Source organism: Acomys minous (assembly GCF_964271855.1).
Source record: "Acomys minous genome assembly, chromosome: 8".
NCBI classification, from domain to species: domain Eukaryota; kingdom Metazoa; phylum Chordata; class Mammalia; order Rodentia; family Muridae; genus Acomys; species Acomys minous.
This window is the reverse complement of record NC_140489.1, coordinates 77,811,246-77,825,972: the sequence shown is the minus strand read 5'-3', so window position 1 is coordinate 77,825,972 and position 14,727 is coordinate 77,811,246. Positions and strand designations below refer to the sequence as shown.

The 14,727-nt window shown below is 40.2% G+C and overlaps 1 protein-coding gene across 1 annotated transcript; it reads left to right on the top strand.

The window, feature by feature from the left end:
• The first annotated feature begins 12,298 nt into the window (after window positions 1-12,298).
• Window positions 12,299-13,794, top strand: PRPS1L1 (phosphoribosyl pyrophosphate synthetase 1 like 1). The gene has a single exon (XM_084792935.1). It carries the CDS (start codon window positions 12,786-12,788, stop codon window positions 13,740-13,742), a length of 957 nt encoding a protein of 318 aa, XP_084649061.1. The 5' UTR covers window positions 12,299-12,785; the 3' UTR covers window positions 13,743-13,794.
• The last annotated feature ends 933 nt before the right edge of the window (window positions 13,795-14,727 follow it).

The window sequence follows — 14,727 nt, the reverse complement described above, 5'->3', positions numbered from 1 at the left end:
AAAATCTTTGTGGTTCAAGCTGAGGTAGCTTAAAAAAAAAACCCAGCTGAATCAGGTGTGCAGCAGAGATTGAGAAGCAGTGGTTAAATGCCACTGAGTGGGGAAAAAAAGTCCTATTGCTACGTTTGGAGAGCTGTATTTCAAGAAATTAATGATTGATGTCACTAAAAACTGCTGGTCTAGAGCAGGTAACACCCCAGTACAATTTCTGAGGTCCACGTTTACAGTTTTGAAGCCTTAAAGAGAAAAATCCACCAAGGGAGTTTTCAGGCAGTAAACATGTGATAATATTTTGATTCTGGTTCTTTAAATTAAAAATGGCTTTTCCTGCTCTTACTGGCCTATAAGTGACACAGGGCTAAGAGAAGGTCTTGAATCAATATTTCCTTTTCTTTCTTTTTTTCTTAAATCATGATCTGTACCATTGGGCTAACATGGTTTCTCTTTTACTTCTTGAGAATTATTTTTATATGAAAACCTTCTGGACCTCAAGCCTCAAAATTCCAAAGAGACAGTACAAAAGTCACAGCAATGTGGCATGAAGGAGAGCAGCGCTGACGTGAGAGGCTTCCCGGGCTTAGAAACAGGCACCAAGTACCCACGAAATCCGAGAAGTGCATACACAGAAGTCATATCTCAATGACCTGAAATGAGGTTATTGGGAAAATAATAATGTGAGCACGTTGGAGCACACGGAGCCTTCCAGGAGTTAGCTTTCACTGGCTTGGCTGTTACTTTGTTTTGAATCATAAGTCAATTTTGATTAGTTGTAAATGGCTAGAGATAGTCTGAAGGTCCTGAAAGAAAAATAAAGATTTAATTAACAAACCAAGAGAGTAGGAGATATGGAAAGGAGGACTTCATGACATTTTGAAAAATGCTTCTCTTTTTTTTTTTCTTCTTCTTTTTTCTTTTTCTTTTCTTTCTTTCTTTTTTTTAATGGTAGAAGCTGAGATTGGAACAATGGCTCAGTGGTTAAGAACTGTTGTTCTAGACTTTAAAATTCTGTCCCCACTTGGTTTCTCACAACTATCTGTAACTCTAGTCCCAGGGGATCCAATGTCTCTTCTGGTGTCTGGGAGCTCCTGAACATACAACAGACAGCCATACATGTACATGTAAGTTTAAAAAAAAAAGGGAAGAAAGAACTCAGAGATCTGCCTGCCTCTGCCTCCCTGCATGCTGGGATTAAAGGCATGTGCCACCAGCCTGGTCTACAAAGTGAGTCCAGGACAGCTAAGGCTACACAGAGAAACTTTGTCTTGAAGAAGAAAGAAAGAAAGAAAGAGACAGAAGCTGGATGAAAGCTGGCTCAGTTTTTGGTCTTTCAGATTCCTGAATTCAATTCCCACCAAATTTAAACAGCCTAACAACTGCGTGTAGCCCCAGTTCCAGGGGATTTGATGCCCTCTTCTATACACACACACACACACACACACACACACACACACACACACACACACACAAAGAGAGAGAGAGAGAGAGAGAGAGAGAGAGAGAGAGAGAGAGAGAGAGAGAGAGAGAGAGTTAGAAATAAAAAGAAAACCCTTTTTTGTTTGTTTGTTTTTTCGAGACAGGGTTTCTCTGTGTAGCCTTGGCTGTCCTGGACTCACTTTGTAGACCAGGCTGGCCTCAAACTCGATCCACCTGCCTCTGCCTCCCGAGTTTTAAAAGTAGTAGAGGCTCTAAAAACACAAAGATACAATGAAAAGGAAGTAAAATTCTGTCACTCAGCAGATGACAGAATACTGGAATGAAAATACGGAGTTAAAAGAAGACTTTAGACCACACTTTAGGTGGAATCATAAGTTGAAGAATCAGTCTGGTAGACTAACAATGATCAAGGGAATCTTAAATTTAATTGAATTCTGTACCAGTTTTGGTCTCGTTTCCATAACATAATTATCCCAAGTTTACTTAGCTAATAACAGATTGCAGACTTCAGACACCATGCAGACAATCCACCTTTAAAGTAGAAAGGTTAAAAGCATATCACTAGTGAAATCTAATGGCTCAATTTAAGTACTGTTTATTTCTTATACATTTGCTTATTAAAAGAAACACTATTCAGTTAGCCATTAAAACACGCTCTTCTCATTCTTCTTGGACTGTGTGTGTGTGTGTGTGTGCCTGTGTGCTTCTTCAATATGTAACAACCATTAGCCTCAGTAGTTCCAGAACACAGCAGTGTTGTTCTTTTGCAATTACTAATGGACTATCAAAATTATAAACTCTGTCTCTCTCTATTTCGGTCTGTGTTTCTGTCTGTCTCTGTCTCTCTTTGTGTCTCTGTCTCTGAGTCGTCTGTCTCCCCCCCCCTCTCTCTCTGTGTGTGTGTGTGTGTGTGTGTGTGTGTGTGTGTGTGTGTGGTGTTGTGTGTTATGTAAGGATGGTACATATAATTTCAAAAGGCTTTAATTTATTTGGAACTCAAATAAATGCTAGGAGATAATGTACCAACTCCAACGAAACATTTTAACAGTTTCTAAAATGGCAAGTGTGATGGTGAGATATAGGAGCAAGAGCTAAGCACTGGGCGTGTGAGGTGACACATCCAGTACCTGCTATCCTGGTCAGACCCACAAAAGCAGAATACTTTAGCTGCATTTAAAACAACAGAGCAGTAAAGCTGGTCATAAGACTTAGAAATTGAATGAAAGGTGAAAGCTCTGATAAAATGGGGGTCTTTAAAATAATGGTACTCAGTGTACAAAGAGGGTCATATGATCTGCTCTCCATCTTCACCGAGGGTGTACAGACAAGAAGAGGACTAAACTTTAGCAGAAAAACAAGATACAGGAGAATTTCCTATGTAGTTTATACACTTAAAAGAAAATCATCAAAAGGGTTATGAAATTTCCTTCCTCCAAAATATTATAAATGAGGCAAATATTTTCTTGTTCTAAATATTTCAGTGATATTTTGCTGTGAGAAATAATTTATTATTGTAGAATCACATTAAAAGGATTCTGTTTATGAGTCATCATTTGTTTCTATAAAATATACAAAAATTTAAGACAAAGAAATAGTCAAAAGATTTTTGTGATTGGTAGTTTAAAATACACTTAACTTTTTCCTGGGAAAAGAAAGGACACCATCTTCTGCTATTTAACCAATAATTTTCCACATGGTCTCATGAAGAAATGCTTTCTGAGATTGTTTTATGAAGAGAGTCTGCTACTACAAAGATACATTATTATATCAAAATACAAGCCCACCCGGGGCCATAGTAGGACTCCAGTCCTGTCCAGCTGTGGACTTAGTCTTCACTCAGACTCCCACTCATAGAAAGACCCATCTTGATGTCACACTACACTGCTCCTGGTTGCCATGTTAGTACTCTTCAGGCCACACTTTCCTGCTTCCAGTTTTGTAGAGCAAAACCCTACTGATTCATTAAACACTCTATCTTTCCTTTTCCCTTACAATTCAGACAGAATACTGCCTTTCCTACCTTGGCTGACTGAGGACATTTTTGCTGAAGGTAAAACTCCCCTTCTCAAGATGGCAGCTGAGCCTGCACTCGCCTGTTCCCCTTCACTGTGCTTGGCCCTCCGGGAGGAAACCTGTAGGAGGAGCCTGCAGAGGTCCTCATGGAGACTAGGACTTTGAGACTGTTGATACCTATTTGTGTTCTATGTACAAAAATGATGTTTATGAGCCAGATAGATGGATAAGGATCTAATGGCTCTTGTTGCACAGCCTGATGACCTGAGTTTGATCCCTGGGAATAACATGGTAGAAGGAAAGAAATGACTCCCACAAATTGTCTATCCTCTGATCTCCCCACATATGCTGAGGAATGCCTGACTACACATACACACACACACACACACGCTACACAAAGTAAGTAAATAAATGCAAATAATTTCCAAATCATGCAAAGTACATGTGATTTATGTGTATAAAATTTGAAGTGGTTTACACTTACTTTTACTTATTTCATTCTCACAAACCTAACAGGTTATTGCTATTACTATTGTCCATTTCATAAATGAAAAAAAGCATGTCAAAGATTTGTGAAGAAATGTGCTTGGAGTCACCAGATATCAAAAGGCAGGATTCAAGTCCCATTGTCTGGTATGACCCTTGTGCATATCCACAGCCCTAACCCTCCCCTCCACAGCTAAATTAAACTTGGAGATCATAAGTCAACTATTTCTCTAGTACTCATACTTAAAAACACCATTTATTGCCATTTTTCTAGGCCTCCAACAGATAAAGCACTGTAAATAATGAGAGTAAAATACTGCTTTAAAAACACATAAATTTCAAGACAGAAAATATTAGCTTACACTCATGAATTCAGTTAACTACTCACAAACCCTCTTTTTTAAATGTCTACAAAAAGAATGAAGCAGATTGACACTAATAAGCTGTTTCTTGTTTTTTTTCATTGTAGTTTATTTGAAATGAGAGCTCATGAATTGAATTGATAAGAAGTAAATTAACATATAAGAATATGAAGCAGAATGTATTTACACAAAAAGTGACTGTTGGTAAAGTAAACTGCTAAAGTCAACAACAATCACAAAGTAACATTTATTTTAAAGATGAATTGACAGAAGGTAGTGACAGTGTGCATTCATTGTATGTACTCAGTATATGTTAGTACAGGCCTGGAGTAGAAAATAAATCTAAATTTAACCCTGTTTCCAAGGAGCTATCAGTCAGAAAGGGTATGATGGAACTTAGATGTGCTTTTCATTATCACGGAACAAACTTTAAAATACTTAATTATGCTGGCTAGTTCTTATGGCAACTTGACACAAGCTAGAGTCATCAGAGAGGAGGAAGCCTCAGTTGAGAAAATGCCTCCATAAAATCAGGCTCTAAGCAAGCCTGTAGGGCATTTTCTTAATTAGTGATTGATGTGGGATGGTCCAGCCCATTGTGAGTGGTGCCATCCCTGGGCTGGTGATTCTAGGTTCTAGAAGAAAGCAGGCTGAGGAAGCCATGGCAGACAAGTCACTAAACAGCAGTCTTCCATGGTCTCTGCATCAACTCCTGCCTCCAGGTTCCTGATCTGTTTTGAGCTCTTGCCCTGACTTATCTTCAGTGATAAACAGTGATATACAAGCATTGACCAAATAAACCCTTTTCTTGCCAAGTTTATTTGGTCATGGTTTAATCACAGTAATAGTTACCCTAGCTAAGACACTAATCCTAGACACTATGACTTCAAATCGGATCCCCCTGGATTCATCCATGAACAGTCTCTACTGCCAATCACCATCCAAGATGACTTTTTCCCAAGGCACCATTATTCAGCTAATTTCCCTATTCAAGGTGGAGATGTGAGGATTGGCTCACGCTAAATGAGTATTGGAAGTCTTGGAAGGACAACCACCAGCTATAATCTCAGGGTTTTTGTTTGTTTTGTTTTATGTCATTGGCCCAGGGATCTTCCCAAGGTGAATCGTCTAGAAGGGGAAGCTCTAGTTACTAAACTAGGTTGACAGCTTTCTATCTTCAGAGTCATAGTAAGACAGAAGGAGACCCACCTCACAGCCTGCAGCAGGAAGTGATGTCTAGGGAGCATAACAGAAACAAATGATTTGTGGAAGAGGACAAGGAGAATTTTTGTAAGTTATGACATTGGGCCTTTTTTTTTTTTTTTTTTTTTTTTGGTAATGCTGAATCGGGGGATGGGGGGGCATATCACATCAGGAGAAATTAGAGCATGACGCTGGATTAAGGTGGTCCCAAGTTAACAGCAATTCAACTGAAAGTGAGAACAAATTCTTTCTGGAAGAAGAAATTTACAACAATTTTTATTTCAAAAATTTTCCTTAAATTCTTTTACCATTACAATAAAGAGTTAAACAAACATGTACAAAAGATAATAGAAGTTATCATGAATAGAAAAAAATATCAGATTCTTCTACAATGCTGAGATTCCAATGATTAGACACAGCTATTATGTTTTTTAAAAAAATATTGTTCAAACAAGAACAAGTTTGAGGACAGCTGTAAAGAGCAATGATCTATAAAGCACTTCTCCAGTAACACTGCAAAGGGACTCAACAAAGTATCTTCCAAAAGAAAACTACACTAACTAATATTTTCAAAGTCAGCAAGCTATGATGATAACTTAGTAGCCCCAGGTGAAAGAGAATAAGAGATGAGTGAGATGGATCAGAGAACAAAGGTACTTGCTACACAAGCCTAGGAATTTGAGTTTGATCCCTGGAAGCCATGTAAAGATGGACTTAGAGAAAAAACTCCATGAAGTGTCTTCTGACCTCCTCTCCCCTGCCTTAGGACAGACAGACACACAGACACATGCACACACAATTTGATTATGAAGAAGGAGGAGGAGGAGGAGGAGGAGGAGAAGAACAGAAAGAATGAATTAATGAATAAATAAAAAGACATATCTATGAGGAGATGATGCAGAATGCAGCAGGGAGAAAAACTATAAATGACAGCTTATTAGAAAATAGAATATAAAGATGTGCCATGTATCATCAGAGTATCAATAGACTTACATACAGGAAATATTTGAAGAGATAAATCAAGAGGACTTCCTATACCTGATTTTTAAAACTCACTAATGCACAGATTCAAGAAAATCAGACCTAATTATTTAAGAGATAGAGGTGGCTCGTGCCTGTAATCCCAGCACTCTGGGAGGTAGAGGCAGGGGGATTTTTATGAGTTTGAGGTCAGCCTGGTCTACAAAGCAAGTCCAAGACAGCCAAGGCTACTCAGAGAAATGCTGTCTCAAAAACCAGAGAGAGGAGAGGGGGAGAGAGAGAGAAAGAGAGAGAGAGAGAGAGAGAGAGAGAAGGAGAGAGAGAAAGAGAAAGAAAGAAAGAGAGAGAGAGAGAGACACAGAGAGAGACAGAGAGCGCACTGGGGGCAGGGCTAGACAAATAACATTGAATCTACAGAGCAAGAGAGACATTAGGAAAGAAAGTGAATGAGGAATGGGGAAAATCTTTAAAAGCAAGCAAGGGGGGGAATGTTGATCTTCAAAGGAGGCTACATTCTAAGCAGCACTAATTAAATCCCAAAGAGTGGACATGATGGTTTCAATGATTGAAAATACAACTGACAACGCAGGATTGTGTACCTAACAAAAATATCTCTCAAGAATGAGTGTGAAAGGCTGGAGAGATGGCTTCTTAGGGGTTAAGAGTAATTATGGGCACTGGTACTCAGGTGCACACACACATACATACACATAGTTTAAAAAATAATTTTTATAAAGAAGAAAAATTGGGATAAACAGGGATATTGGCCCAAGCCTATGATACCAATACTGGGGAGACAAAACTAAAAGAAATCGTCAGTTTACTTAGGGAGGAAGAGGCAGGTAGATGTCTGTGAGTTTGAGGCCAGCCTGGTCTACAAAGAGTCTAGGACAGCTATGTGGAGAAACCCTGTCTCATAAAACAAAACAAAAAAGGCATCATTTTGAAGACAACCTATGTACATGGTGAGACGCTTGGTCAAGGACAGAGGAAGGAGAAAGAAAGGCAGGGAAAAAGGAGTGAAGAAAAGGAGAGTAGGAGGCAGGACACATTTAAACTCCTAATCAAAGAAGAAATTGCCATCAAAACTGAAAAATAGTTTTATCTGAAAAAGAAAGAAATGCTGCAAAAATACTATATATGAAATTTAGCTGGATACCCAGTGGGGAAAGGACAGTGTTACAGTACCCTAGCACTCAGGAGACTGAGACAATAGGATAGATGAACCAAAGAACTCAAGACAAGCTTGGGGAAATTACCAGAACTTGTACAAAAAGAAACAAGTTGGCTGGGCATAGTAGCTCATTCCTGTAATCCCTGCACTCCATAGGTTGAGGCCAGAATATTGTCATCTAATGCCAAAGGTGTTAAGTACACTGGTGATTATAAATAAAACAACACAGAAGAAACTATCATGGAAAGCATCTAGCCTTATATTTCTGTCTAATTTGCTTTCCGTTGCTGTTCAGTGATGACACACTGAACAAAACCAACCTGGGAAGAAAACTTTTATCTCATCTTACAGGTGGCAGTCTGTCATCGGGGTAAGCCACAGCAGGAACAGGGAGAAGTGCTGCTTCCTGGATATCTTCCTTTTGTAACTCAATACCATCTGCCCAAGGGTGGTACTTCCCACAGTGAGCTAGACCCCCCTCCACTAATAAGCAATAAAAAAAATATTCCTCAGACATGTCAAATTGGGGGGAAAAACTAACCAGCATTTGAAACTTCAGAAAAAACAGATTCTCAGAAGTGTGGTCACCAGACTCGTAGTGCTGGCATCGCCTGGCATCTGGGTGGAAACACAACCCCAGACTCCTCTCCTTGCACCCCAACAAAAAAGCACTGATTAGAAGCCCTGGGGATGGAGTCTGGGAATCTGTGTTCTACAGATCTTCCCAGTATTCCCGAGCTCTCTGGAATTGTCAGTTACACAAACACTCTCAAACACACTGCAGGCAATTTTCACTTATGTGAATGGATAGCTGGTTTTTGTGCTTTTTTGAAAGATCATTATCAATACTTGATGGTCAGTACTGAGGAGGGAAAAGGTCAAGCTTATTTTCAACTTACTGTTTATTAACTGGCCAGAAATTACAGAAGCACTGTGGGACATTTCTTGGTTTGTCCTAACAAAATAGGTCATCTAGTCCCTAAAGACAACAGTCTGGAGGACCACAAGGAGGCATTCACTTCCTTCATGTGTTTTCCAAAAACAAAGTTCTCATGGATCAGAAGGTGTACGTAAGGGGCGCCATGTTGACACCGCTGATTCTGATGACAAACACTAATCTGGAGCCTGCAGGTATGTGAAAGTTGAGTTCGATAAATTAAGCACAATGAATTTAATTGTGTCCCAAACTAGCATGGGCCAAGCGGCATCACTGAATTGCCAAATCAAGATGATGGTGCTTATCTTAATATGAAACATAGACAAAGCCTGCCACCAGTGACACGCTTTCTCCAACAAGTCCCTTCTCCTCATCAAATAATGCCACTGCCTGACGACTAGGCATTTAAATATATAAGCCTACAGGGGCCATTCTTTTTAAACCACCACAGATATGTTTTTCCTTTGCCCTTCAAAGCATAAAAGAAAGCACATTGCCTGTCTGTCTGTCCCTCTGTCTGTCAGTCTCTTTGTTTTTGAGACAGGGTCTCACTATGTAATCTTGGTTGGTCTGGAACTTACTGTGTTGACCATGCTAGCCTTGAACTCACAGAGATTCACCGTACCCTCCCTCCTGAGTGCTACATAACAACATTTTAAAAGATATTTGACTATCATAAATGGAAGTTTTATGTTCTTAAAGTTCATTAACATAACATTTTATTACTTGTACACAAGTACTTTCAATTACAAAAGACCTTCGATTATACACACAAAAAAGCAACTATCAGTCCGGAACCTGCTTTGAAACACTCAAAATTGTTTCACAAAGCTATGAGAGAGAGATTTTCTTATTTGCAATGTGGTAGTTACAGAATCTCTGTGTTTTGCTTTGTCTGTCATTACAATTGGCACATTATTCAGCTCCTGGAATCTCATTGTTATTCTAGGATTATCATTTCATACTAAGATTGTTTGGTTTACTGGAATTTCAAAAGAAACTCCAAAGTACACTTGAGAAACACCTTCATGAGTCTAACATAACAGTACACAACCAAAGCCATGTTTCTGAGCCACAAAACTTCCTCCCGCTCTCCTATTTATTTCACTCTGCCTTATATTCCTAGCAGCTACCTACACATCTATTATATAAGATGACAGATTTCCAGCAAAGAGCTTGATAAACACACACAGCAGTCAGCTCCAATTGTAAACAATCACAAAACAACCTTTAAAGCATTTGTACCAAATGTGAATCACAGTGGGAAACTGTTTTTTCCAAATAGTGCAGTTGACGGTTATGAGTAAAATAGTTGAGGGAAGGCGGTGTTACAGTAGTGATCTGGAACTGTGAGTCAATGAGCAAGATTAAAGGCACAAAGAAAGTCTTCCTAATCAACAAGAAGATAACTGCTGGAAAGAAAAATATGTTCCTCGCTTGAAATTAACTGCCACACATTCTCAACCTACACAAAGCTGTCAGAAAGGACATCTAAATCTGTCCTTGTTTGTAACATGTGTTGTGACAAGATTTGACAGTTTATCAAAGGACTATAATTGCCACCTAAACATCTTAGCATTTTGTCAACTGTAAGTGTGTTTAGTGAAAGCATTTATTTAACTTAAAATACAATCATTTTCCTTGCTTTCTGAAATGACTGCCTGGATTTCTTTTCTCCTTAGCTGATCAAGCGCCATCAGAACTATCTTTGAATTATTTATGTGGGAATTGTGAAGGCTAAAGAGATCATCAGCAAAGCAAGAGGCTATTGCCAAGGGAGTGCATATATTCTGGCTATTGACTCAAGAGACTTCTTTCAAACTGCAGCAGTTCTCACAGATCCATGGAGATAGGAAGGAGAAAGATGAGGCCCATGTCCTGTTCATAAGTCTCATTTCTAGAACAATTTACTAAGAAGCACTACATCTACAGATAGAGCATGTTGTCCAATGCATAGTTGTATGCCTACACGTGACTTTTCTTTCCAGAAGCAGCCAGTCAGTGGTAAGACAGTGGTCTCCCACAACCTATAGAATTGGAGAGAACAGAGGTGAAATCCCTGTATGATATATCCAAGTGTGAAAAATGTCAGAATAACAACTATGACACTAGTGGTTCAATTCTTTCTGAACATTTTAGAGGTTGGTTTCAGCCAACAGGACATTTGGGCTCATATCTGTTCTTTGCTATAGTTACTTGTTAAGGACTTTTTGCAAGCATTTCTACACACTTTTTATTGTTTTCATCATCCCAATAAACTTGGGGGTGGGGAGAAGCAGGGGCCTATCATGCTAGAGCAGTAAACGCAGAAATCTAGTGAGTCCACATCCTAGTCCACATTGAGCTGTAGTGACTCAGAACATCATGGGTAGCTGACTGGCTTCTCTGGTAACTCAGATCCCTGGCTGTGAATTGGGATATTAATATGACTGGATGGCCTCTGAGGCCACTTTCATCCTTAACATGCTATGATTCTAGAAAAATCCTTGCCATTCTGAGGTACAGCAACAGGGAGGTCTTGGAACAAAAATAACAGCAAGACAAAAATGGCTTCTACTTAACGACTCGAGAAAAACACAACCAACTGTGGGTTTTAAATGTTTACATTAGTATTCGGTCCTATTTAGGTAATATTAAATCTATTTAAAAATCTGTTTTGTTTTGTTTTTTTCATTAAAAACTGAAAATGTGTGTCATACTGAGAACACTAAAAGGAAAATCAATTTAATTGAGGCTGCGAGTACTTTTTAGTGCGTCTAAATTAAGCTACAGGATTTTCTGTACAAATCACTGTATGTGGCTCATTTAGGATGAATTACATGGCACAGGTGTTTCTGTTGGATTTGTTTTTAGGTGAAGAACATGAATGAAGAGCTGTGAAGAGCAAGTAGTTGGCACAATTGTCAGGCACAAAGAGCATGCACTGAAGGGGAGAAGGTACTTTTATCTCAAGAGAGATGTGCTTAAATCATTAGCATGCTATTTTGGTGTAACATTTAAACACAGGCATTGTTAGTTGTTTATGTAACTTTACAATATCTCAATAACTATATAAAAATAAAATTTCATAACCAAGTAATGTGTTTCTCAGACTTTGTTGTATACAATAAATGTTTTTGATAATTTACTTATTGATGACCCCTTGCTGGGTTCCACACAGTTTCCTTAAACATCTAAGATAGTTACTTGCCATTCATGATCTTAAACCCCAACAGAGATGTTGCCATCTACAAGTGTATTCAGCTACATTCACAGCTAAGCCAGGATGCAGGATCCATGCTGCTTGTGGGCTGCAGAGTTCTTTCTTTCTTTTTCTTTCATTTTTTATTTTGGTTTTTTGAGACAGGATTTCTTTGTGTAACCTTGGCTGTCCTGGACTCACTTTGTAGACCAGGCTGGACTCGAACTCAGAGATTCTCCCCCGCCCACCTCTGCCTCCCCGAGTGCTGGGATTACAGGTGTGCATCACCGCACCTGGCTGGGCTGAAGATTTTGATACATCTGCAAGGGTTAAAACAACTGAGGCACAGGAATTGCTCGTGGAATATTTATTTACTTAACATAGCAAACCCCCCCATTGTATATTGTGGAGATGCTTGCAATACTCTGGAATAGATTCCCATTTGCACCTTTTCCAACCTTTTGCATTTTCGCTCTGTTGAAGAAATGGACTAAACATCACTTTGCACATACCTCCTCCAACCTGAAACTCTTTCTTTTAAACTTGCTGTTTTGTGTTTTAATGTATTCAACTTTTAACATTCTCCCAAAGTTAATAAAAATGATTAGCCAGGCCGGGACCAACGCCTTTAACTCCGGCACCTGAGAGGCAGAGACAGTAATATCTCTTGAGAGTGAGGCAAGCCTAATATACAGAACTTGTCCCAGGCAAGCCAGAACTACCCAGAGAAATCCTGTCTGGAAAAACACAAGAAAAATGAATAATAACAGTAAGAAAGTCACCGTGGACTGTAAAGTTTTCTGAATTTAACAGTGCGCAGTAGACGCCAATCAAGCTTGTTTTTGTTTTTTCAAAAGACTTCTGGTCAGATCGGCACAACCGTTAGGAGAGGGACAGTAACGGTTTTGTAACCACTCGCTGAGCAATGACCAGAAGCTGTTAAAGAGTCAGTGGTTCAATTTCCGTTCCAAGGCGGAAAAGCCGAGACCAGTTAAGTCTAAGCTCTCAGCCAAGATGCCAAACATCAAAATCTTCAGCGGCAGCTCCCACCCGGACTTATCTCAGAAGATTACCGAGCGCCTGGGCCTGGAGCTCGGCAAGGTGGTAACTAAGAAGTTCAGCAACCAGGAGACCTGCGTGGAAATTGGTGAGAGTGTGCGTGGAGAGGATGTTTACATCGTTCAGAGCGGTTGTGGCGAAATCAACGACAGTCTGATGGAACTTTTGATCATGATTAATGCCTGCAAGATCGCTTCAGCCAGCCGGGTGACTGCAGTCATCCCATGCTTCCCGTATGCCCGGCAGGATAAAAAGGATAAAAGTCGGGCTCCCATCTCTGCCAAGCTTGTAGCAAATATGTTGTCAATAGCGGGTGCAGATCACATCATCACCATGGACCTACATGCATCTCAGATTCAGGGGTTTTTTGACATCCCGGTAGACAATTTGTATGCAGAGCCAGCTGTACTGAAGTGGATACGGGAGAACATTTCTGAGTGGAGGAACTGCACAATTGTCTCTCCCGATGCTGGTGGAGCCAAGAGGGTCACTTCCATAGCAGACCATTTGAATGTGGACTTTGCCTTGATTCACAAAGAACGGAAGAAAGCCAATGAAGTGGACCGCATGGTGCTTGTGGGCGATGTGAAGGATCGGGTGGCTATTCTTGTAGATGACATGGCTGATACTTGTGGTACAATCTGTCACGCGGCAGACAAACTTCTCTCAGAGGGAGCCACCAGAGTCTACGCCATCTTGACTCACGGAATCTTTTCTGGCCCAGCCATTGCTCGCATCAACGGTGGATGCTTTGAAGCAGTAGTGGTCACTAATACCATACCTCAGGAGGACAAGATGAAGCACTGCACCAAGATCCAGGTGATCGACATCTCCATGATGCTTGCCGAAGCCATCCGGAGGACCCATAATGGGGAATCCGTTTCCTACCTGTTCAGCCATGTTCCTTTGTAACAAAATGACGTTAAGTTTTAAATGCAGGAAGACAAAGTTAAAATAAATCCTGTTCATTGTTTTGCCTCTGTATTTCATAAAATATTCAGTAGGAGACCCAGTTGGGTCCACTGCGGCCTCAATAGATAGGAGATTGTGGGTTTCCTGGCATGGTTATTTCATTTTGGCGTCTTTGATTTTTGTGGACCTTGGAGTTTCACAAAGCCCCATTGCTACAAGGTTTCTGATCTCCCAGCATATTGCATCACACTATGTGAGGACAAATCAGCTCCAACGCCACTTGTTCTAACATACATATGCCCCAAGTTCAGCAGAGTCTATGGTGAGGTGCAGCATGAACCCTGGGCTTTCCAATCTATTCCCCTGTATTCCAAATGCACTGGGTTAGGAAGGGCAGCTTCCAGTTTAAGCCACCATCGCAATCACCAAGTGCACACAGCCACGTACAGCAAGTGTTCTTTGAGAAGACAGTGACTGTTTGGAAACTCATCTTAGATTTTTTATTTTAAGATTTGTTTATTACATGTACAGTGCTCTGCCTGCATGTATACTTGTAGGCCAGAGGAGGGCAACAGATGTGGTTGTGAGCCACCATGTGGTTGCTGGGAATTGAACTCAAGACCTCTGGAAGAGCAGTCAGTGCTCTAAAGTGCTGAGCCATCTCTCCAGCCCTCATCCTGGATTCCTAATCATACTTCCTCCTTTCGATTTAGCTTCCTGCCAGGCATCCCCTTCCTGGGCAAATATGCAATTTGGTTTAACTGTTTAATAGACCATAATTTTGTAGACGGCAGTGTCTCTGATAGCTGATCTGTACTATTGCATTGCTTTGTGTAGCTGCCTGGTAGCACCACAGTAGAGTCTAGGTGGCATTGTAGAGCCTTCTGGCCAGTTTCAACATATGTTTCATCTTCCTTCACTGTAGTATATTGGCCTTCCCAAAGACCTTAGCTTTTTATTTTGAGATGATACTTTCATTTCTTTT